General features: G+C 49.5%; 1 protein-coding gene across 1 annotated transcript in view; it reads left to right on the top strand.

Moving 5' to 3' along the window:
- PDLIM1 (PDZ and LIM domain 1) overlaps nucleotides 1-15,211 on the top strand; it is a 61,717-nt gene extending 46,506 nt beyond the window's left edge. Inside the window, exons 6-8 of the mRNA XM_006164512.3 lie at nucleotides 6,833-6,984; nucleotides 14,525-14,642; nucleotides 15,010-15,211. Coding sequence (XP_006164574.2) covers nucleotides 6,833-6,984; nucleotides 14,525-14,642; nucleotides 15,010-15,196 — 457 coding nt within the window. The 3' untranslated portion in view covers nucleotides 15,197-15,211. The remainder of the gene's footprint in view (nucleotides 1-6,832; nucleotides 6,985-14,524; nucleotides 14,643-15,009) is intronic.
- The last annotated feature ends 9,517 nt before the right edge of the window (nucleotides 15,212-24,728 follow it).

Raw genomic sequence — 24,728 nt, 5'->3', positions numbered from 1 at the left:
TCTGCAGTGTGAGTTGTCCTCGGGTATCTGGCTTCCTTAAGAATGGCAGAATAGTTCTTGTTTTCCCCTGAGGTAATGCAGGGCTAGTAACTATCATCTTCTCAAGTTGCAAGTTCTTCAACCTTGTTTTCGGCCTCCGGGCCAGGGAGGCCGGCCCGGAGGGGGGCTGCGCAGGGGCATAAGCCCCCCGGCCACGGGGCCCCCAGAGAGGGGCTCTTCCTAGTTCTTTTAAGAGAAGTGACTTCAGTGGAAACCGGGACATTTTGTTACTAGGTAATGTGACACCGGAGCTCATCAGAACCTAGGAGAACACTGACCAGAAGAGGGGCGGGCTTCTGACTTACTGCGGGCAGTGGGGTAGAAGTCTGGCTCCCCCTTGCATGTCCATTGGCACTGAGGTTACCAGCCCCCTTGCTGCTGCCGGACAGGGCTGGGAGTCCTGGCTCCCTCTTGGCCTCACTGACACCCTTGGGAGCATGTGGTGGCCTCACTGCTGCTCAGTGGTGTTGGAAGGCCTAACTCTGAGCTAGGCTTTCTTCAGTACAGCCTGGCAGGGATGAAATGTGGGCTGTCCAGGGAGCCTTCTCTGACACTGCCCTGGTGGGATGGTTGGGACACTCCACTGTAGCCTGGTGAGCATGGAAGGCCACACCCTCACGGGGCCTTTTCTGGCATTTGGTTGGAGTAAAGTGGCCAATTTTCAAAGCTTTATTTGATACTGGGCTGTTTTTTTCTTGATTATTTGCTTATCTTGGGACCTTTAGAAATCTGTGCTCACTGTTCTTCAGCTCCATGTCTGGGATATCTGAGGCCAAAAGAAAACCCAGGGAACTCTCCACATGTTCCTCGGCCCCAGGGTCGCAACCAGTCTGCCTTCTCCTCCCTGTCCCCCGTGTAGAGTCTTCTTGAGTTTGTTTGTGTGCTTGTTTGTTTTGCCCTGGGGTGCATGTGGATAGATGCGGAGAGAGGGGGAAAGTGAGAAATCACCAACCCCCCCAGGAGGGGATGGCCACACCACAGTTCCTTCTCCTCGGTACTCAGGATTTTGGGTACACACACACACATGCCTGGTGTGTTTGTCCAGTCACTGGGTCTGGGGCTTGGAGTTGGCCATGTGGGATCCAGGGCCTTAAACCACGATGGCACCTGCTGGCCTCTCGTGTTTGTTTTATGCAGAAGGTCCAGGATTTTTAGTTGTTCTTCGTGGCTGGAGCAGGGGAAAATATGTCTATATTTCCCTGGACAAGAGAATGATTTTTATGAAGGGACTGTCTTTTGCTGTCTGGATGCTTTTTGTAATTCAAGTAACCCCTCTTTCTGTCACAAAATCCACTTACTGTGTGAGAAAGTGGCCCCTCGAAGGGCGTATCAGCAGTGAGAAATTCCTATCTTACAGCTTTCTTGTTTGGGCTGGGATTTATACACAGGTTATTGCATCACTGCCACAAGTGGTGGCTCAAAATAAAAAATAAGGAGTCCCTATGTCCCCACTCTGGTCGCCTCATTTTTCTGATGGTTGACAGACTTTCCTCTCAGAGTTGTGCTGACCCATGTCCCAGTGCCACAGGAGTGCTGTGCTCTGTCCTCTTTGACCTCTGACCTTCACCCAGCCACTCTTTTGGCTGAAGCCTCCCTAAGTGTCACGTAGGAGCTGCAGGCTTATTCTCCAAACCCATCTCTGGAGGTGGGCTTCAGGGGACTTTCTTCTTAGGTTCTGCAGTCCTCTTGGATCCTTACATTTCTGGCTGGCCTTCGGGAGAAGACCTTGAGGTCAGGAACTAAACCGGTGGGAGAATATATGAAATATTTAGGGAACTGGTGCACGTCAGCTCCATGCGTCACTCAGGGAGAAGCAACTAGGGCACTTCAGGTAACAGACAGTTATTCCAGAGAAGCAGAACTTAATTAAATTCTTATATTTTGTTTTATATTTCTTATAAAGAGTGGGTTCAGAAGAATGTGTCTACTTCAGGGTTCCTACCCTCTACGTTTTTTTTTCCTGTGGATTCATTCAGTCTTTGTGTTTGATTTTCTGAAACCACATAGGATTCTTTTTTTCATTGCTGTTGTTACATATCAAAATAAGAATTTTGGGCTCCATTTTTTATGCATGTTTTCTGCTCTAATTATTATGATGATTTTTTAAAGAATTATTTTGTATTTAACTTCATTATTATTATTATTATCATCATCATCATTTGATAAGAGAGAGAGAAAAAGTGAGAAAGCAAGCTGCCAGGTCTGGGACTCAAACCGTAGCTGGCTATGTGGGAGACCAGCGTCCTTAATCACCATGCCACCTGCCAGTCCCTATTAAGATAATTTTTAAAAATTGCCAGAGGGTGCATTACTCACAGAGAGAGACAGGGACACACAGAGAGAGTACTAGAGTACTGCTCAATGGGTATGGTGACACCACAGTCCCTTCTCCATTTCTCCAGCCGTTTGGGATTTGGAGCACATACACACACGAATCCAACGTGGTTTTCAAGGCCCCGGGGCCGGGATTCAGGCGGCAGTTGGCTATATGGGATCTGATTCCCTTAACCATGAGGCTGTGTGGCCCACCCTGTCTTAGTTACTTTTTAAGACAGCATGGTGCCATATCAGGATCTTATGGTCTAATGTCTAAGGCTTAGACTTTGTGTGTTAGGGTATTATCTTTTAATTAGAAATGTCAGTGCTTTCAAGCAGGACAGTGGGTAATCGAAGGGGTTTTATACGTTGTCCGGTGGCATGAAGTGATTGTCATTTTCTGCGAATAAAAAGTATACTGCTGTTTCTAGGCCCAGCAATACCTTCCGGTTATTTGCCGAAAGAGTATGCGATGGCCTTGGGGTTCGGGTTCTTCATCTTTACTGTTCCCTTGGTGGATTCCAGACATAACATGCACCAGAGAAGAGGAAACATTCCGCCCAAGAACATTCCATGGTCTGATCTTGATTTTAAAATAGTTCTAGTGTAATCGAAAATGGATTCATGAAAAATCATGTAATACCTTTAGTATGGGGCCAGTTCCGAGACTCAGAGTCAGGCTGGAACTCAAAGAACTGGGCTGCTTTGGTGAGCCAGGGGAGGCCCGGCTGAGAGGAGCTCTGGCAGGTGGAGAGATGGAGGCACAGGCCAGACGTGTGGGCAGGACAGACAGGGAGGGGCTGCAGCCATGACTGGCCGGGGAGTGTCCCCGTAGGCCCTGCCTGCGGCAGCAGAGCAAGTGCACTCTTTGGGGGCCTCGTCCTCCACTGCAGGAACATGGCCAGAGTCCAAGGGAAACACCTGCAGCTCCTTTGCCGTGATCAGCTCTGTTTCTAGCTGGGGCCTGAGGACATCAAGTGGCACAGGAAGCTGGCCAGGCTGCCCCAGAGGGTGGGAGGGAGGAGATGACTTAGCTCGGTAAAACATACCTCAGTTTTGCTTTTAAAATGGGATGTATTGGGGCCATCAGATGGCACGGTGGTTAAGATGCTGGACATGGCTAATTGTGGTTCGAGTCCCAGACCAGGTGACTTGAAAATCACTCCACAATCCTGAGAGGAGAATGGAGGAGAAGGGATTGTGGCATGGCTATCCTCCTGGGGGGTGATTTCTCACTTTCCTTCGCGAGCGCACACGCCCTATAGCAAAATACCTCTCCAATAAAAAAAAAAAAAAAAAAAAGGAATGTGAACTCATTACCCAGTGGCTGGGTGAGAAAGAGTGAATAGATATAACTGCTGCAGCTCATTTGCATCTACAGAAGTGACTCCAGCCCTAAAGAGAAGCTGGTTAGACGGGCTGAGAAAAACCATACCTGGGGCACTTCCGGCAGCACTGAACACAGTGACCCACGGCCTACAGAGCACCAGGCCTAAGTTCACTGTGACTGCTGTGACACAGCCTCACCCACGATGCTCCTTCCATGAGAACCCACTGCAGTGGGAGGAAACGGAGAGAGCAGGAAAGACCACTATCCGAAATGGATGGAAGAGCAGGTGCAGAGCCTGACTGACGAAACAACTGCTGCCTTTCTACGAGGGAGGGTACCTCCTGCTCCATTCCCTGCTCCTCCTCCTGCAGGGCGATGACCCCACCTCCCCCAGTCTCCCGGGTCCTCCTCGCCCTGGCATGATGCGGGCACCCATATGGGGACCTTCCCCTGATGCCAGTGATGGGCCCTCCTCCTGGGATGAGGCCAGTAGGCCCTGCTCCTGGAGTGAGGCCACATGCCCATGAGGCCTGGGCCCCCCGTGATGAGACCTCCTGCCCGGCCCATGATGGTGCCCACTCGGCCAGGGGTGACTCAACCAGACAGATAAGGACTAAGGGAGGCTTCTTTACGTCAGTTTTATATGAACTTGTTCTACTTCATCAGGAGATCATGGCGCTGGGACTCTGGGTGTTTTTCTAACAGCACGTCAAGGAAGACTTTCTCCCCCTTCCTATTAAAAATAAGAGTAGTTTTGGAGGAGAGAAGTACGACAAAAAAGTGCAATTTTCATTTATATTGTGAAATGTAAAAATAAAATTGTCAACTGTTTTAGTTAAGATAGAAACAAAACAAAACAAAAACACAAAAAGCCATTCCTGGCCACCGCTGCGTCCTGGGAGGCTGGGAGCTTTGAGCTTCGTCGTGCAGGAATAGCAGCTCTTTACTACAAGCCTGTCTGTCCCCGTCAGTACTCACACCATGGTCTGTTTGCACTGGCCCCCCCTGGACACACAGTCCCTCTCCCCTAGCATGGGCGGCTTCTGAAAAAGCAGCTAAGACAGAGAGGAAGGAGGGGCCTGGGGCAGAAGCCTGGGCCGCCCACGTGCCTGCATGGCCCCTGGAGGCGCTGCCCGGGGGGGACTGCAGGGAGCCAGGAGGGAGGAGCAGGGGTCCACCTGGCAGTTCCATCTCTTCACCCTGGTGGTACCTGCTGAGCTCGGCCCGAGCCAGGTACTGCTCAGGCCGGGGAGGACACGGGCCATGTCCCTGCCCTCATGGCTGACTTCCTAGGAGAAAGAGAAGATACAGAAGCGAATGACTACAAGTAAATGCATGTGAGACAGAGGGGAGGGGTTAACTGGTTTAACTCAGGAGACAGCTGAGCCGAGACCTGGATGAGGTGGGAGCCATGGCCGTATCTGGGAAGAGCAGAGACCCAGACAGGGGGAGCAGCAAGTGCCAAGGCCCTGAGGCTGGTGTGAGAGAGCCCAGTCAGCCGGGCACAGTGGGTGCATCGGGAGGGGAGGTTGGGCCACATCGCTCTGAGTGTTTCTCCTGTTTATAATGAGCATTTGCTCTAAAGAGGTTGAATTTGATTAAACTTGGGTTTTGTTAATACTGTAAATATTTGGTCTCAGTACGATGAGATTATGTGGAGCCATAGTAGGACACAGGCTGATTCACAGATTTATTTATTTATTTAAAAGAGAGATTTTTTGCGATAGGGTGCATGTGCTCACCAGAAAGACAGAGAGAGACAGAAAGCGAGAAAGCCTCCTCCCAGGGGGGATGGCCAAACCATAATCCCTTCTCCATTCTTCTCTCGGGATCTTGGGCACACACGCACACACGCCAGGCATGGGTTTAAGCCACTGGGTCTGGGACTTGAACTGTGGTTGACTACATGGGAGTCCAGCAACGTAGCCATTATACCAACTGCTGGTCCCCAATTCATAGGTTTTAGAATATCACTTCGGCTGCTGGTGGAAGATGAGACCGTCCTGGGACCATAAACCGCAGCAGAGGGACAGCCCTGCAGCTCACACAGGTGCTGGCCAGTGCGGTCAGGGTCTGAACTCGCAGGGAGGGGCATGGCAAGGAGTGGTCTGATTCATCGATTGTACAGGTTGGGCGGCCAGAGTGGCCTCCCTTGCACTCTCCTTCCTTGAGACTGGGTAGTGGAGGCCCCCTTCCCTTGGAAAACGGAGGTGGGGGATGGCCCCCCCCCAGCGGCTCTCCTCTCATCCTGCCCTGGGGCACAGCACGACAGGAGCGGGGCATGGAGGCCAGGCCTGCTGCCTCGGCCCTGGGCTCCCCCTTACAGTTGATGAGGAGCCTGCGTGTTTCAGTCTCACCGCAGCCCCACGCACTAGGCAAGGCGGGGACTAGCACCTCTGGTTACAGGTGAGGAGACCACAGCCCACGAGGCATCATAGGGTGGGGAGAACACTTCGAGGCCTCAGGAGTGAGGAGCACTGACTTCTGTTGTGAAAGGAGGGTGTGTCCCTGTCCACAGGGGACCTCGAGGAGGTTTCATCGGTCAGGCTGTGACTGAAGTTTCCTTCTTCTGCATTTTCCCTTGACATCGCTGTACATGTGGTTTAAAAAGAAACAAAGGATTCTCGGGACCAGCAGTTGGTGTAATAGCTATGTCGCTGGACTCCCATGTGGTCGACTGCAGTTCACGTCCCAGACCCGGTGGCTTGAAACTCACGCCAGGCGCATGTGTGTGTGTGCCCAAGATCCCGAGAGGAGAATGGATGAGAAGGGATTGCGGCGTGGCCATCCCCCCTGGGGGGTGATTTCTCGCTTTCTGTCTGTCTCTCTCTGTCTGTCTGGCAAGCGCACATACTCTATAGCAAAAACCTCTAAAAGAAAAAAAAAAAAGAAAGTATTCTCATTCCATGGGTTTAGGCCCAAAAGTAATTGAATTACTGAAACCATTTGGAAAATGAGCCTCTGACTGCACTGACTCGCCGCCAGCTCTGATGCAGGCACCTCACAGTGTTGGCAGAGGTCTGAGGCCCCATGAAGAGAGGGCCTCGTCCGTGGGGATAACGTCTGACCCAGCTTTGAATCAGGCCTGCAGGGACTTTTTTTCTAAGTTCAGACATGTCCTAATGAATTTCTAAACATTCTTTACAGCTTAGACCATTCTCAGCCTGCAAGCGGCCTCGTCATCGACAAAGAATCTGAAGTTTACAAGATGCTTCAGGAGAAACAGGAGTTAAATGAGCCCCCCAAACAGTCCACGTCCTTCCTGGTTTTGCAGGAAATCTTGGAGTCTGAGGAGAAAGGTAATCAGCCCTCCATGTCAGCCCTCCATGTGGGGAGAGGCTGTGTTTGAAGGTTGTCATGGCTGATGGGCAGGCCAGCACAACCACCGCAGGCGGGAAGGGCAGTGCACCTTGGAAGGCCAGGGCTTTGAAAATGCTAAAAGCTCGGGGCCAGCCATGGGGCTGAGATGCCGGGCCCACATGCCAAGGTCCTAGGTCCACGTCATGGAACCTCCCTGTGCTCAGAGGGCATGTGTGCTGAGGCTGGGAGTGGATCAGTGTGAAGACCCCACCAGCAGTGCCTGTCTCATGGAAAAGCTAAATAAACTTACAAAGACAATCAGGCCAGCAGGTGATATGGTGGTTAAGGCGGCTGGATCCCACATGGCCATTTGCACAGTTCAAGTCCTGGACTGGTGGCTTTAAAAGCATTGGGCGTGTGTGTGTGTGCATGTACCCAAAATCTTGAGAGGAAAATGGAGAAGGGATTGCAGCATGGCCATCCCCTAGAAGAGCAATAGTCTCTCTGTCTCTCTCTCTCTCTCTGGTGAGTAGACGCATCCTTTAGCAAATTTAAATAAATACGTACATATAAACAACTGCTAAAAACCCCTTTAGAAAAAGACAGGGAGAGAGCGCCCACCTGACCACACCTTCATTTGGGAAGGGCCATGCCTAGCTGTTCCTGCCACATGTGCATTAGGGTGCTGCAGTCGAGGGAGCCCGACTGCTGTGGGGTTCCGTCCGTCTGGCTGGCTGGAGCCCACATCCCATGCTCCTGTGGTGGCTGGCGAGCAGCAGTGGGTGAAGCCGTGGGCTTTGATAAGCAGAGTGATCACGAATCAGCAGCCCAGTGAATCAGGAGCTGGGCTTTCCCTCTGGGGCCTTGTTCTTGTTCTCAGATGGGTGTCCTCTGAGAGCCCTCAGAGTGGCCGCATCCTCACTGTCTGACCTTAGGCAAGCCTCCAAACCATCCAAGGCTTGTATTCTTGTCCTGTCCACAGGAGATGAAAAATCTTTTCCTCTAAATTGCTATGAAAACTCATTCATTGTGCAAACGCCGTCACCATGACTGGCATGTAGTATGTGGTTCATAATTACGAGGTTCGAAACCTCACTGAGAGGCTCCCAGGTCCTTTAGCTTGTCCACTGAGTAGCTCTGATGGCCAAGACACCCAGGGCCAGCGATGGGTGGTTGTGCAGGCCTCCGGAGACCGTTTCACTGCAGCAGTGTATGCTGTCTGTATTATGTGAGGTTCGGCAGACAGTGGTAACGGTACCTCCACCGAGTAACAGCAGTGTGTTATGAGAAGTCGGCGGCAGGACAGTGTGCTGAAGGGCTGCTCGCCCCTCCTCACTGAGGCACCCTGTGGACCCTACTCTCGGGCTCCCCTGCCTCCCCGCTGCTAAGGTAACAATGTCCAGCGACATTAAGCATGTTAACATCACTTTGCCAGTGAGCTCATGGTCAGCCTCTTCTGGAGCACTGGCCTCTGTTCCCCTTCTGGTTCCTGGGGTGCCCAGCTCTCTGCTCTGTTTTTGTCCCTTTCTTTGAGATTCAGTCACCTCCCTGGGTTCCTGCCACCTTTTGCTGTCTTCTCCTCCTCAGTGTGCCTTCCTGTGAAAGACAGTCTGGCTCCTGGGGGCGGACACCTGGTGATTGTCACTGTGAGACCTGCTTCGGCCAAGTGCAAAGGCTGCCTTTGACTTGCTCAGGGCAGTCAGGAAGGGTCAGTGATGAGTGCCCCCAGGGGTAGCAGCCTCCTTCCCGGGTGCCCCAGCTGAAGATGCGACTTCCTGAGTCCTCCCCAAGCTGAAAGTTTCCTACTGGACACACCCATTAACTGCAGTTCCTCCCCATTTAGTGGGTTCTTCAGAAAGGGGCAATTTGCACCCACAGAAAATTTTTTTAAAAAGCTGCTTCTATTGGGACCAACAGTTAGCGTAATGGCTACATCGCTGGACTCCCATGTAGTCGACCACAGTTCACGTCCCAGACCCAGTGGCTTAAAACTCACACCGGGCACGTGTGCGTGAGTGCCCAAGATCCTGAGAGGAGAATGGAGGAGAAGGGATTGCGGCATGGCCATCTCCCCTGGGGGTGATTTCTTACTTTCTGTCTCTCTGTCTCTGTCTGGTGATTGCACGCGCCCTATAGCAAAAACCTCTAAAAAAAAAAAGATAAAAAAAAAGCTGCTTCTATGCTAAAACATACTGTTCTATGAGCAGTTTTTTCTGGGAATACCTGTGCAGTTGGGAAGTAACGAACCATATTTGCATCAAGTTGTAGTAGTGAGTCTGCTCAAGGTAGGCTGGATCCCATATGGCAGCCATGGTTCGAATCCATGGCCTGGTCAGCCCAAAACATGCTGGGTACCTATGTGAGAGTCAAAGAGGTGACAGACTGGGAGCCTGGAGGAAGGGGCTCGCAGTGTAGCCAGACTCCGTGGAGGGTCCTTTCTCACTCTTCTTTTCTCACATGTGTACAGATCTACTTTACTCTAGATACATACACACACACACACACACACACATATATAAAGATATATATATATATATCTTTATTTCTCCATACTATGTAATTGAGAAACCATAACTTCTGAGTGTGAAACCCTTTAATTAAGAGAAGCAGAGCCAGTCCATCCCAGCTCAATCCAGGACATAGGCAGATGCCACAGAGCTCGTCTGGGCTGACCGACAAGGACCTGAGCATGCAGTTGGCTCTCCAGGTCATCAAGATCTGGATTCCTCCCATCCTGAGCTCCGTCGGGCCACCCCACAGCTCCATTCTCAAAGTCGCCTCATGCTCCTAGCTGGCAGCTGGTGCTCATCAGGGAGGAAGAAGGGGACGGAGCTAATTGGAGAGCCCCTTTCAGATGAGCCAGCTTCCGTCTCAAGCCCCACACTTGTGCTCCATTTTCATTTTAGTCACCAGAATTTAGCCTCATGGCTGCATCCAATTGCGTGATTGGGAATTACTGTTTCGTCTCTTAGGCTGAATGCTCTCTTGCCCCCAAAGAAAAATCAATATTTTGCTGAAAAGGAAAAGGAAGGTAAAGGGTCTTGTAGTCTTTCCCATATCTCTTAATGTGCACTTGCATTAATTTTCAGTACATGCAGTGGGATTAGTTTCATTCTGCTACAAGCAGAAGGCATTCCGGGGAGAGAACTCCTGTTTTTCTTTCTTTCTTTTTTTTTTTTTTAAAGAATTATTTATTTATTTATTTATTTATTTAAATTTGACCAGAAAGGAACAGAGTGAGAGAGAGACAGAGAGGGAAAGTGAGAAAGCAAACCGCCAGGTCCAGGACTCGAACCGTGGTCGGCCATATGGGAGTCCAGCTCCTTTAGCTACCATGACACCTGCCAGCCCCAGAGAACACCTGTTTCTATTTGACAGGAAATGACCAAAGCTCCGGGCAGTGTCTGGCATGTGGTGAAAGCAGAGGGTGCAGGTGCCTGCCGTTCCTAGAGGCCTCCGGTTCAGAAAGAGCTCTGCAGGGTAGAAAGCATGTGGGCATCCAGGCCCTGCCGTTGACCTGCCGTGAGACCTTGTTGAGTCGCCCATCTCCCCATGCCCAGTTCCTGTACTTGCCCGGCGAGGCTAATAACGGGACCTCATGTGATTGTTTGTAAAGGGCAGGTACGCAGTCAGAGAGCCCCGCAGGAGGCTGGCTGCAGCAGGTTTGGGATGCACCTCAGGACACTCAACACAGGCTTTTGTGGATGAAATTCAGCCTCTGGACTAGGAGAAAGCATTCTGGGTTCTTCAAACTTCCCCTTGCTTGGGATCAAATTCCAAATTTTGTAGGCAAAAGGAGACTTCATTTACTTATGTATGTATAGTTGTGAAATACATATAATATGAACTTGACCATCTTAGCCATTTTAAGTTGAACAATGTTCAGTGACATTAAGCATGTTTGTGTCACTTTGCTACCATCACTGCCATCTATCCGTGGGACAAAAACTAAATGTTTTTGCTATAGAGCGTGTATGCTTACCAGAGAGAGAAAGAGATAGAAAATGGGAAACCACCTCTCCCTCCAAAGGGGGCTGACCCTGCTCCATTCTCGTCTTGAGATTTGTGGCATGCATGCACACATGCCTGGCATATTTTCCAAGCTATCAGGTCCAGGACTCAAACTGCACACTCAGCCATATAGCATCCAGCCACCTTAACCACCATGCCACTTGGCTAGTTCCACAGAACTCTTCATTTTGCAAAACTGAAACTGTGCCTATTGAACCATAATCCCCCATCTCCTGCTCCCCAGCCCCTAGCAGGCTTTGTTCTACTTTCTGTCTGTTTGACTGCTCCGAATACATTGTAGAGGTGGAATCACAGTCTTTGTGCTTTCGTGGGCACAGTGTCCTCAAGGCTCGTCCATGTCCTTGTACCACATTTTCATTTATCCGCCATCATTCTGTTTATCCATCATAGAAGGAGGCTTTTCATGGGTGGAGCTGTGGGAGGAGACATTGTGGGCCAAGAAAGCAGGAATCCTGAACTCTGAGAGGAGAAAGCTGGAGACTTCTCGGCAAGAACTGAGGCTCATTTGGGCTGAGCCCAGAGTTCCAGGAGGATCTGTGGATGGTCCAGTCATGTCACAGAGGACCACCAGGTGCTGGCTGAAAGATCATCAGATCAATTCTACAGGCAGCGTGGAGCCGCGGATGGTTGTTGAGCCGTGAAGTAGAGAAAAGCAGCTGCTCTTTGCTTAGCTCGTTTCTGCTGCTTTCCCAGAAAGAACAGGATGCAGGGTTCACTAGAAGAGAAATTCTGAAATTGTTGTAGTCTTTCGGAGACAGCTGTAAGGGAAGGAAGGAGGAGGACAAATGTCTTGGTATTTGCAGCTGGCTGGGTAGGTGAGAGGAAGTCTAGAGCCAGCAGTGCTGCTGCAGGGCTGACTGGGCCACACTGAGGCCACTCACGCACGCAGCCCCCTCTGCTCACCTGGGCCTGGCTTTATCCGGTTCCTGTCTCTCCGTTCCAGAAGGAGATGTGGATTCTCCTGTCCTCTTGCACCTTCTCCCCTTTCCTGTTCATTTTTCTACTGATTGAGTGAGTTCTGTGAGAAACAAACAAAAAACACCCCAGCCCGTCGCATTAGAACCCCAACTGCGTGAGCTGGTTCCTCGGTGTGGCCGCGGTGCTTTTTCAGGCCATCCGATTCTGCAGAGGTGCTGCCACTTCCTTCTCGTCATGGGCAGGCAGTCCCAACAGCAGCCAGAAAATGAGAGAACCTGTTCGAAATGTCTGAGGCACCACGCTTAGAAAAGCGGCACCCAGGCCCTTCTGGGAAGGGCCAGAAGTAGGGTGAGGTGAGTGAGTGAGTGAGGTATGCCCTTGGGAGCAAAATTTAAGGAAGCATCAAAAAAAATCAATGATCAAGACTTAAATAATATTTTTAGCACTATATATATATACGTATGTATATGTGTGTGTATATATATATACACATATATGTGTGTGTGTATATATATGTGTGTGTGTGTATATATATACACACACACACATATATATACGTAGATAGATAGATAGATAGATAGATAGATAGATAGATAGATAGATAGATAGATAGATAGATAGATAGATAGATAGATAGATAGATAGATAGATAGATAGATAGATAGATAGATAGATAGATAGATAGATAGATAGATAGATAGATAGATAGATAGATAGATAGATAGATAGATAGATAGATAGATGAATGAATGACTATATTCAACCAGTGGTTCCTGCTCCGGGAAACCTGGAAATGCAGCTTCTTGGGTGTGCTGACTGGGAAACTCTGGGGGTGGGACCCAGAATGCTGTGTTTAACAAGCCCTCCAGGGGATTCTGGTACACAGTGCAGTTTGAGAACAGCTGCTTTAGTCTGAGAAGTGAGTTGAGCCGGGGTGTAGATAGAATCTCCCACACCGGCAGCCAGGACCCTGCACCTGGAGGAGTTCGCTCAGCTGGTCTGGGGCAGAGCCTGACCTGGATAGTTTGACAGAATCTCCTCTGGGACTTGGGATGCTCATGGCTGCTTGTTCAAAACCACCACGAGGAACCTTCACTGGCTTTTTGGGCCAAAGCATGTGGGACTGAGGTAAAGACATCATGCATCTGTCATGTAATTTCATCATTCATGTCTGCATCTTTATCGAGCCTCTTGTATTTGCTAAGCCCCACGCTAGGCTCTGTGGGATATTGAGCAGCATGTAAGACAAGGTTCTGGGACCAGCAGTTAGCATAATGGCTATGTCGCTGGACTCCCATTTAGTCGACTGTGGTTTGAGTCTTGGACCCGGAGGCTTAAAACTTACACCAGGCGCGTGTGTGTGCATGCCCAAGATCCCAAGAGGAGAATGGAGGAGAAGGGATTGCAGCATGACCATCCCCCCTGGGGGGTGATTTCTCACTCTCTCTCTCTGTCTCTTTCTGTCTTTCTGGTGAGCGCACACACCCTATAGCAAAAACCTCTCCAAAAAAAATAAATAAATAAAAAAGATGAGGTTCAGATGCCCTCGTAACTTGCAGTTCCGGGAGGGAGACTTGTGGATAAACATAACATAAGGCCGGGCCACATCACAATGAAAGAAAAAGTAGGGAGATCGGGCCCAGCAGATGGTGCAGTGGTTACATCACGGGACTCCCACGTGGCCTACCACATTCAGGCTTGAAAATCACACTGGGCACATACGTGTGCCCAAGATCCCTGAAGGAAAATGAGATTGTGGCATGGCCGCCCTCACCCCCAGTGGGTGATTTTTCTCTTTCTCTCTCACTGTCTCTCTCTCTCTCTGGCGAGTGCATGTGCCCTATGGCAAAAAAAAAAAAAAAAACTAGAAAAAAAAGAGGGCAATGTGGAAGCACAGCCAGACAAAGACATAAGTAATAGTAAATAGTAAAACCGATTGCTTCTCGACATTAGTAGTTACCACGATAGAAGGCTCTGGTATCTAAGACCCCGAGCAGGGATGTAGGCAGCTCAGCACCCACCCAGCAGGCTATTCTAGGTCCCTGCAAGTGCACCCAGCTTACAGCAGAGGGCGACTCCCGCTGCCCTGGAGCAGGCCATTTTCATGGAGCTGCTGTCGCATGCTGGACTATACAGTTTGTTCCCTGCAGCGCAGGCTCATCGAAATACCCTGTCTTTGGATTATCAGGTAATGTGGGTATTTAGGTATTTATTAAATCCATGTAAGATGTACCTAAGTTCCCATCTCAGTGCTTGCATGTAAGATGTAACTGGATATAACGTAATTTGTGTTGCGGGGCTGACTCTGTACCAGGTACTGTAGGAAGGTTTTGTGAATATATTTATCTTTTTGTAGATGAAGTAAAAGGGATAATCTTTTGTTTTTTAGAAAAGCAGACTGGGGACCAAAGTGATTAAGAAAGATTGTGATTACACGGCAGACTCAGATCTTTTTGACTCTGATGCCCATGGCCTCATATGAACATGTGTGTGTGTGTGTGTGTGTGTGTGCAAACACAAAAGTGGCTCTGAGAGAGCTAAATGATTCTTATGTAATCCCACCCAACGCAAGTGTTTTCCTCATTTCAGGGGATCCCAACAAACCATCAGGATTCAGAAGCGTTAAAGCTCCCGTCACCAAAGTGGCCGCATCGATTGGAAACACTCAGAAGTTGCCCATGTGTGACAAATGTGGCACCGGCATTGTGTGAGTACCTACTTCCCATGGTCCTGGGTGGCCCCACCAGTGGGTAAACCGTGGGATGTGGGAAGTGCTGCGTGTTCTACATTCTGGGTGTGAAGGGGACATTCTGCCTGGAAAACGAGGAGAGGCCAGGTAGGGGCGAAGGCTCCTGCACTGAGGACCCCTTAGGCTGTGAACATGGGAAGCCGGAAAAAGCAGGGCTGCTTGGCTGACGTGGGAGGGGCTTCCAGAATAATGTCTCTGGATCCCGGGACGAGAGGCTGGTGGGAAGGCCCCGGTCTGCCCTGTGGTGGGCCTCTGGGGAGGGTGGGGTAGAGGTCGGGTGCCACCTGCAGGTGCTTGCCACTGACGGAGCCCTTGTTCTCTACAGCGGCGTGTTTGTGAAACTGCGGGACCGTCACCGCCACCCTGAGTGCTACGTGTGCACTGACTGTGGCACCAACCTGAAACAGAAGGGCCATTTCTTTGTGGAGGACCTGATCTACTGTGAAAAGCATGCCCGGGAGCGGGTCACACCACCTGAGGGCTACGACGTGGTCACCGTGTTCCCCAAGTGACCCAGCAGATCGGCTCCCCCCAGCCAGCCTCTGCTGCAGCTCGTTCTCCCAGTGTGCTGGCCCCGCCCTCCCTTGAAAGATCTGTGCTTGCCTTGGGTTTACCCCTGCCTGTTAAATACTGAGACCCCCGCCACTGACTGGCACTGGCTGTGCGGCGCCTGCCAGAATGGAAATTCTTCGGTGCAGCGCCCCCTGCCGGGGTCACCATGTATCTCCCTCACCTTAGTTCTCTGCCGCAAGTGGACTTCAGCCAAATTTGAACCAAATGAATTTGAGGTGTCTGACAATGATTTGTTTTTACTCAATAGATTTATAGACTTCAAAGCAGTGTGGTGTCTCTTGTCATTTGACCACGCGTCCTCTTTCCTACCTCAAGCCTGATGAGTCCTCTCCCCGTGGTTTCAGTGTCCCACCTCACCTCTCTTGAGATTTGCAAGCCTTCCCCCCAACACACACCAGGTGTGAGAAAACGAGCATCTGAACAGCTGTGTTCTTGCAGTTCTTTGAAGCCTGCTCCAAATGATCTTTCTCTGATGGATACTAATATAAGATACGTAATTCTGTCTTAAGGAAATTAATGTTGTTATTTTTCTTTTTAACACCTGGCTGTTCTGAGGCTTACCTGAGGAAATGAACTCTTCCTAAAGAGTAGATGTGGAGCTTTATCATTTGGCCTTCGGTCGTCCCCAGTGACTCCCTCTCCAGGCTGGTTGCAGCCATCACAGCCGCACTCCTTTGCGAGGGGCAGCCAGCTCAGGGCCATGCCAGCAGCAGCAGAGGGCTCGGGCAGTGACCAGCGTGTGCTGTGGAGGGGAAGGTGGAAGACGGAGAACTTGACTGTTACGGCGTCTTGAGCCAACCGCAGAGGTCGCCACAATCCCTAAGGGAGTCATTTGCTCAAACTTTGGTACCCCCATCCTTCCAGGTTCGCAGGTGGTGATTATTCTGTTTGGTTTTTAGAGAGGTTTTTGCTATAGGGTGTGTGTGCTCACCAGAGGCAGAGAAAGGCAGAGAGATAGAAAGCAAGAAATCCTACCCCCCCACGGGAGACGGCCACGCCACAGTCCCTTCTCCATTCTCCTCTCAGGATTGTGGGCACACATGCACACACACACACACACACACACACACACACACGGCATGAGTTTTAAACCACTGGGCCTGGAACTATGTAGTCGGCTACAGAGGAGAGAGTTCAGTGACATAACTTACACCATCTGCTGGTCCCTGCTTTTTTTTTTTTTAAGAAATTTTTTGCTACAGAGCATGTGTACTCCCTGGAGAGACAAAGTGAGAAATCACCCCCTGGGGGGATGGCCACACCACAATCCCTTCTCCTCTTAGGATTTGGGACATGCACCCACACGTACCCACCATGAATTTTAAACCACCGGGTCTGGAACTTGAACTGTGACTGGTCGTATGCGAGTCCAGCAATGTAACTTTTATGCCATATGCTGGTCCCCAGGCTGTGATTGTCAAGAGAAGGGGCCAGCAGGTGACATGGTGGTTAAGACACTGAACTCCCACATGGCTGACCATAGTTTGAGCCCCAGACCTGGTGGCTTGAAAATCACACCGGACGCATGTTTATGTATGCCCAAAATCCTGAGAGGAAAATAGAGAAGGGATTGCAGTGTGGCCATGCCTCCTGTGGGTTGATTTCTCACTTTTCCTCTCTCTGTCTCTTTCTCTCTCTCCAGTGAGCACACAAACCCTATAGTGAAAACCTAAAAAGAAAAAAGGAAGAGGCAGGGACACCTATACACCCTCCTTCCTTCAAAACAGCAAGTCTCTATTTTTTTTTTTTTTTTTAGAGATTTTTGCTATAGGGTGCAAGTGCTCACCAGAGCCACAGAAAGAGACAAAGAGACAGAAATCAAGAAATCACCCCCTGGGGGGTAGCCACACCACAATCCCTTCTCCATTCTCAGGCATGCACGCCCAGTGTGAGTTTCAAGCCACCAGGTCCAGGACTTCAATTATGGTCAGCCACGGGGAGTCCAGTGACATAACTATAACGCCACCTGGTGGTCCCCAAGTCTGTTCTTAAGCAGTATTCACCACCATGGGTGGCAGGTTATGACCTTTACTGATGACAGGATTGACCCATCAGTGGTTACTCTGATAGGAAGGATCTGAGCTGCACAGTGGTCCTAGGAGTTCATACCGCGGACCTCTGAATCCAGAGTGTACAAGGACAATTTATGCTCGTGAGCAGTTCGAGTGCCACGAAACTCAGAACTGAAACCAAGGTGGAAATTGCTTCATGTTAAAACTCAAATTTTTGGCAGTTAATTAGTTATTACTTTATGTTTCTTTCTCTTTTTTTGGAGAGATATTTTTTCTATAGGGTGTGTATACTCGCCAGAGAGACAGAGTGAGAAATCATTCCCCCAGGGGGATGACCATGCCACATTCCCTTCTTCTCCTTTGACCTCTCAGGATTTGGGGGTGCACACGCACCCGACGTGAGTTTTAAGCCGCTGGGTTTGGGACTCAAACCGTGGTGGTGGACTACATGGGAATTCAGCAACATAATCATTACGCCATCTGCTGGTCTCACTTGTTTCTAAGCATACACAACCAGGTAGCTTAAACTTTGCAGAATGGGTTTTTGTGTTAACAGACATGGAAACAGCATGAGTCTTCCTGAACATTTCCCTCAGGGCTCTTGGGTGACAGGTATGTTGTCAGTGAGCACTATTGTTTTGTTTTTGTTTTTTAAAGGAAAAGGGTAGCTTATTAAGTAGACATGAAAGTAAACACCTGAGAGTTAAGAGCAAGCCCAAGTGAACAGAGTGGCTCAAAAGGCCCTGGCGGTTATATTATGCTGTGTCTATACATTTTTTAATCTAGGTCGTGTTGGTTTGTCATTGGCTGGGCCCACTGATCTCATCTCATTGGTTCTATCAAATGTGACTTAATCAGCTAGATATCCCCTACTAGTCTCCTGCCTACATTAATTAAATAATAAATAATAAGGCTGCTTTGCTTTCTTATTCACGTGTGCACTGGGGTAGCGTCTTTTTCTTTAGTCACTACAGAGCACGTGCGTGCATGAGAGAGGACCCTTCACGGGGTCATGACAGTGCCATGATGCCCTTCCTATAACCCCCCCCAGCCCAGCGGAGCTGGGGCACTTGCACACATGGCTGGTGTGTTCTGCCTTGGGCAGGGAATTGTCTGCCCTGATCAGTTCTGTCACATGCGCAGACGCTCCAACCCCCATACCTGCTTCCATTTTCTAAATTTCTCCTGCCTCATTTCCCCCCAAGAGGTATGATCTCCACAGATCTTTTGGGGGGTTGAAAGTGGGTGGTCTGCCTAATGAAATTGCTTCATGCTGGAAAGGGTGCTGGCCCTACCTATTGGGAGGATCACGGAACTCTCATCTGGTCTAGGTGGGAGAACACGGCCGGGGTGTCATTGCGAGGGCTGCAGCTGGTGCTCCGTGACTCGCAGTAGGACTCAGCAGAGGTTCCCAGGGTTTGCTGTCCCTGCCGTGTGGTCATTCGCATGTTAAAGCCTCTAAGTGAGAAGAGATGAGCTTGGTGAGGAGATTTAAGAGACAGGGCACAAAAATGAGGGTGAGAGTTAGTGACAGGGGTCCCAAGAGGGGCAATGGCCAAGGGAACCCGCTCCAGAGTTTGGACCAGACTCCCCATGAACTGACGAATGCTGTGAGACTCATGAAGCAGTTGTGATTACAGAGACGCTGGCCCAAGCCACCTAGTGGTCATCCTTGGGTTGTATCATGAGTTCCTTTCACACGATGGGTGCCTGGAATTTTAAGGGAATTGTCACCATTAGAGGTCCCAAACTGAAGCTGTCAGTGGCTAAATTCCATTGGAAGAATCTGAAATTAGTTGCCCTTACTATTAGCATGTTTTTAGTCTACTTGAAAATCCAGTAATATATCTATGAACCAGAAAGGTTGACCTCCCCTATATTTAGGATGAAGAATGAAGTAATTGTGCTAGAGGCCAAGTAACACTAAGATTTCGAAAGAAATGTTTCTTTCTGACAAGTAGGTCTTAACAGTGGGCATAAAATATTATATTCAGTCATTTCTTCTGTACAGAGTTGTAAACGCACCTTATGTCATCCCATTGTAGAGCACAGCCCGAGTAGATTAGCGTGACTCAAGGACTCAAGGATTTGGGGAATGGTAGAGAAGCACTGGCTTCAACATCGTGCCACCAGCTGCACTAGCCTCTAACAAGAGTGTCAGCCTGGCCTTTGGAGCTTCGAGGACAGGCAGTGACTGTTCTCGAGCTAGAAAGCTAGATGGCTCTTCTTCCAATAAAGGGCTGATTGGTTAGTGTATCCACCTTCTATTCCTTTGATGTTCTACCTGGACCACTGAAACTTACTCCATATCAGCAATAAGGCTGTTTTGCTTTCTTATTTGTGTGTACTTTGGAGTATCATGTTTTTCTTTATTCGCTACAGAGCACATGTGCGTCCATGAGAAAGGACATGTCACAGGGTCTAGACTGTCCCATGATGCCCTCACTATGACCCTCCAGCCCACTGGGTTGGGGGCACTCGCATGTATGCCTGGAGTGTTTCAGGCTGAGTGAGCCAGGAATTCAAACTGTGCTCACTGTGTGGGATCAGCTTGTCTTGAGAAGCATGTTAGCTCTGGACGGCAAAGCAGGCCTGGAACAGTACTTTTCATCTCCTTTAAGAGCTTCCCCCTTTGCATTCACGTGTTGACTACTGTTTGGAGCAAAAGGGCAACATTTTGGCCTAGGCCAATCTTCAACTTGCCTTCCTCATTAAGCTTAATCACGCCTGCCCAGGGCCGCTGAGTCTCAGGCTTTCTCAGGGGACAGGCTGTGGGACAGCCCTGACATTGCCTCCCCTCTTCTTCCCTTCCCTTCCTCCCCCTCCGTGGGCACCTCTAAGACATCTCATGGCTTCACTGACTAGAGCTTCAATGTGTGTGTCTCCTCTTGCTCTGAAACCATGACACAGTTCACCTTCACACATGGGTGTCCCCACTGTCAAAGTGCAACCCGTTTCTCTCCCACATCTGAACCCACTCAGTTCTGTCTCCACTCCACGGGTCCCTGTGGAAGGGGCATTGTTGGTAAGTCAAGGCTATTGGAGACCAGATCGTAAACCAGGAAATATTCACAAACTTGCACATGGGGCCAACACGTCCCTTTGTGATCAGAGTCCTGCAGGCTCATGAGCTGAGAAAGCTGGGCAGAGGAACCCACATCCCTCCAGGCAGAGGGACCCACATCCCTCTGGGCAGAGGGGAGGTGCTATCAGACCATGGAGTGTTTTGTCCTGAGAGCACACAGCCCTGAGCTCTGTGGGCTGCTCTGTGTGATGAGAGCCATCAGGGCAGGAGGTCCCCAGACCCATTACCCATCTCCCAGTCCCCGCTGCTTTGTGCCCCCAGATACCCTCTGGCCACACAGTATTCACAGCAATGGGCAGGTCACTGCCATCCCCAGCAGGGCAAGAGAGCTGGTCTAAGGCTTCATGACACCCAGGCTCTGTGGTGGGCCAGGTCCAGGGATTGGAGAATGCTGCTGGTTTAATGTGTTTGCTCTTGGGGCCAGCAGGTGACGTGGTGGTTAAGGCACTGGATTACCACTTGGTCGACCATGGTTCGAGTCCCAGACCTGCTGGCTTGAAAATTACGCCAAGCGTGGGTGCATGCATGCCCAAAATCACAGGAGGAGAATCAAGGAGAAGGAATTGCAGGGTGGCCACTCCCCCCTGGGGGGGTGATTTCTCACTTTCCCTGTCTCTATCTCTAGCGAGCACAAGCACCCTATGACAAAAACCTGAAAAAAAAAAACAAAAAACGTTCCTGCTCAGTTTGTCAGATTTCAAATATGTTGTACCAAGTTAATGTTCTCTCTCTCTCCAAGTATATATAGATATATATATAATACATATACAATATGATACATAGTGTAACAGATTTATCAATATAATTTATAACTAAAATACTATATATATTTAATATATAAAGCATATATAAAATATATACATGCAATTAATTTATTTAACATTTACTCTCTTTCATTCCAACTCGCATAGCCTGGCTGAATAACGCCTCTGGGGATGTTTTCCAGCAGTTCCTCTCTGGCCCCAGCAGATCTTGGCCACTCAGAGCCATGAGGACAGTGCTCAGAACAGCTGACCTCACAGAGCCTGGATCCTGCTTTGAGGCCCTGTCACTCAGACTCTCTCCCTGGCCTCTAGCTCCTGGCTGGGCACTTTCTCCACAGACCAGGGCCAGGGCCAAGCAGCTCTTAGGCAGTGCAAGCCTGACCCAGCACTGGTGCAAGGACCTAATTCCAGATTGGTCCCCATTTATTCCTGTACCCAGAAGTCTGTCCTAGACTTCAACACACAGAACACATTTCCACATTGCTGAAGCTAATATTGTCGGGAGAATTAGAATTTTGATTGCCCTTCTAAGGGCCTTGCTGCTCCATCTAGATAAAGATGCCCTTGGGATCTCTCCTCCCATCCAATTTTACTTGGAACCATTGCAAAGTTTCACATGGGAAGGGCTCTTAGCACCTACACAGCAGCCACCTTCCTTCCAGGATGGGCAGAGCATGCTCTGTCCTGCTGTGCGTGGTAAGGACAGTGAGCCCTCCCAGCCCAGGCAGGAGCAGGAAGTAGGGGCCACATGAAAGTTGGTTAACAATGAGGTGTAAGGGGAATGAGGGTGTGGGCAGGGTTGTAAAAGGGTTTTTGAACCTTCCATCATAAATGGAAGGAAGATTAAGATAAAGATCTGTTCCCTGCCTTTCTTCCATGAACAATTATGAGAGAACATAACTGCTTAGAGCCACTGCAGCCTTCTCGAAACCATGAGACATTAAACTCAGGATGGCAAAGCCAGTGTAGTAAAGCTGTCAACACAGAAATAAAGAACTTAGATCCAACTAATCTAGAAAAGACTCAAGAGAACGAGCATGGCTGACCCTCAGTCCTGCTCTTTAGAAGAAAACAGATGCTGAGTCCAACAGGTGGCATGGTGGTGGCTGTAGTCTAATCAGTGAGAAATAGCGGAAATCCAGACATAGCCATATTTATTGGAGTTTACTGATCAAGCCAGGGGCATACCGGGGGACTCATGTCTCTCAAAACTCCACAGCCCCGAGTGGACAGTTCCTCTCTGGCCCCAGCAGATCTTGGCCACTCAGAGCCATGAGGACAGTGCTCAGAACAGCTGACCTCACAGAGCCTGGATCCTGCTTTGAGGCCCTGTCACTCAGACTCTCTCCCTGGCCTCTGGCTCCTGGCTGGGCACTTTCTCCACAGACCAGGGCCAGGGCCAAGCAGCTCTTAGGCAGTGCAAGCCTGACCCAGCACTGGTGCAAGGACCTAATTCCAGATTGGTCCCCATTTATTCCTGTACCCAGAAGTCTGTCCTAGACTTCAACACACAGAACACATTTCCACATTGCTGAAGCTAATATTGTCGGGAGAATTAGAATTTTGATTGCCCTTCTAAGGGCCTTGCTGCTCCATCTAGATAAAGATGCCCTTGGGATCTCTCCTCCCATCCAATTTTACTTGGAACCATTGCAAAGTTTCACATGGGAAGGGCTCTTAGCACCTACACAGCAGCCACCTTCCTTCCAGGATGGGCAGAGCATGCTCTGTCCTGCTGTGCGTGGTAAGGACAGTGAGCCCTCCCAGCCCAGGCAGGAGCAGGAAGTAGGGGCCACATGAAAGTTGGTTAACAATGAGGTGTAAGGGGAATGAGGGTGTGGGCAGGGTTGTAAAAGGGTTTTTGAACCTTCCATCATAAATGGAAGGAAGATTAAGATAAAGATCTGTTCCCTGCCTTTCTTCCATGAACAATTATGAGAGAACATAACTGCTTAGAGCCACTGCAGCCTTCTCGAAACCATGAGACATTAAACTCAGGATGGCAAAGCCAGTGTAGTAAAGCTGTCAACACAGAAATAAAGAACTTAGATCCAACTAATCTAGAAAAGACTCAAGAGAACGAGCATGGCTGACCCTCAGTCCTGCTCTTTAGAAGAAAACAGATGCTGAGTCCAACAGGTGGCATGGTGGTGGCTGTAGTCTAATCAGTGAGAAATAGCGGAAATCCAGACATAGCCATATTTATTGGAGTTTACTGATCAAGCCAGGGGCATACCGGGGGACTCATGTCTCTCAAAACTCCACAGCCCCGAGTGGAAGGAGAGGGGTGCTTATATAGGCAAAAATCATAATTCTGGGTTGATCTGGTGATTATAATGGAAACTGAGGAGAGGGTGAAGAGGCAAAGGAGTGGGGTTCCCATGCGAAAGCTGTTACAGAAGCTGAATTAAGCAGGTTAATTATTTCTAAGGCATTCTCCAGACCTTTGTTTTTTGTTTTTTTGTTTTGTTTTGGTTTTTTTGAGAGGTTTTTGCTATAGGGTGTGTGCGCTCGCCAGCCAGACAGAGAGAGACATAGAGACAGAAAACGAGAAATCACCCCCCAGGGGGGATGGCCATGCCACAATCCCTTCTCCTCCATTCTCCTCTCGGGATCTTGGGCACGCACGCACATACGCCCAGCATGAGTTTAAGCCACCGGGTCCGGGACTCAAACCGCGGTCAACTACGTGGGAGTCCAGCGACATAGCCATTACGCTAACTGCTGGTCCCTCCAGACCTTTGTTTAATGTTCCCCATGATTCCAGGGCAGGCGTCTGGTGATTGGTAGTTACATTGCTAAGGATCATCTAAGCAAAAAGATTTCAGGCTAAGTTAGCAAAGACAGTGAGAGTATTAATCACTCTATTTACTCTGGACAAAAGGAGGAAGCAAGTATAACTGTAAAGTTCAAAGATGGAGGTGCTGCTGCTTCAGTTAAGGCACTGGACTCGCACATGGCTGACCACAGTTTGAGTCCTAAACCTGGTGACTTGCTTTCTCATTTTCAATGCTGAGGTCTTGTCCCCTCAGATTTGTACCCACTTCTCCCGGCTACTGGGTCAATGCCTAATGGTAAGTCACAACAGAACCCAGCCATGAACGTGCTGGACATGGTCAAGGAAAGAGACACCACCCCAAAGTCATTGCAGAACCTGGCAGCATATACTGGTGGGAACCAAGAGAACATGAATGATGCTGGCTTCTGAGGTTGCTGGGTGGATAAAGGCAAAATAAAGTTTGATTAGGGAGAATTGATTGTTTGGCAGCATTGTCCCAGGATGAAAGATTTAACATCCAGGCCAGGACCCCTGGATATGGTACAAATATGGAGTCAGGATGGATCTTACTCATCTCTGAGCAAGTGACATAGAAATGCCAGATTAGTCATGGCAGATGGTGAAAGAAGGGATTAACAGACTAAGTGAATTGGATATCTGACTAAGGCTGAAAAATCCACCAGAGACCTGCAGTTGGCATAATGGCTATGTCACTGGACTCCCACGTAGTCAACTGTGGTTCGCGTCCTGGATCTGTTGGCTTAAACTCATGCCAGGAGCATGTGTGTGCATACCCAAGATCCCGAGAGGAGAATGGAGGAGAAGGGATTG

This window comes from Tupaia chinensis, unplaced genomic scaffold (genome assembly GCF_000334495.1).
Source record: "Tupaia chinensis unplaced genomic scaffold, TupChi_1.0 Scaffold143636_1, whole genome shotgun sequence".
NCBI lineage: Eukaryota > Metazoa > Chordata > Mammalia > Scandentia > Tupaiidae > Tupaia > Tupaia belangeri.
This window is presented reverse-complemented; position numbering and strand designations above follow the sequence as displayed.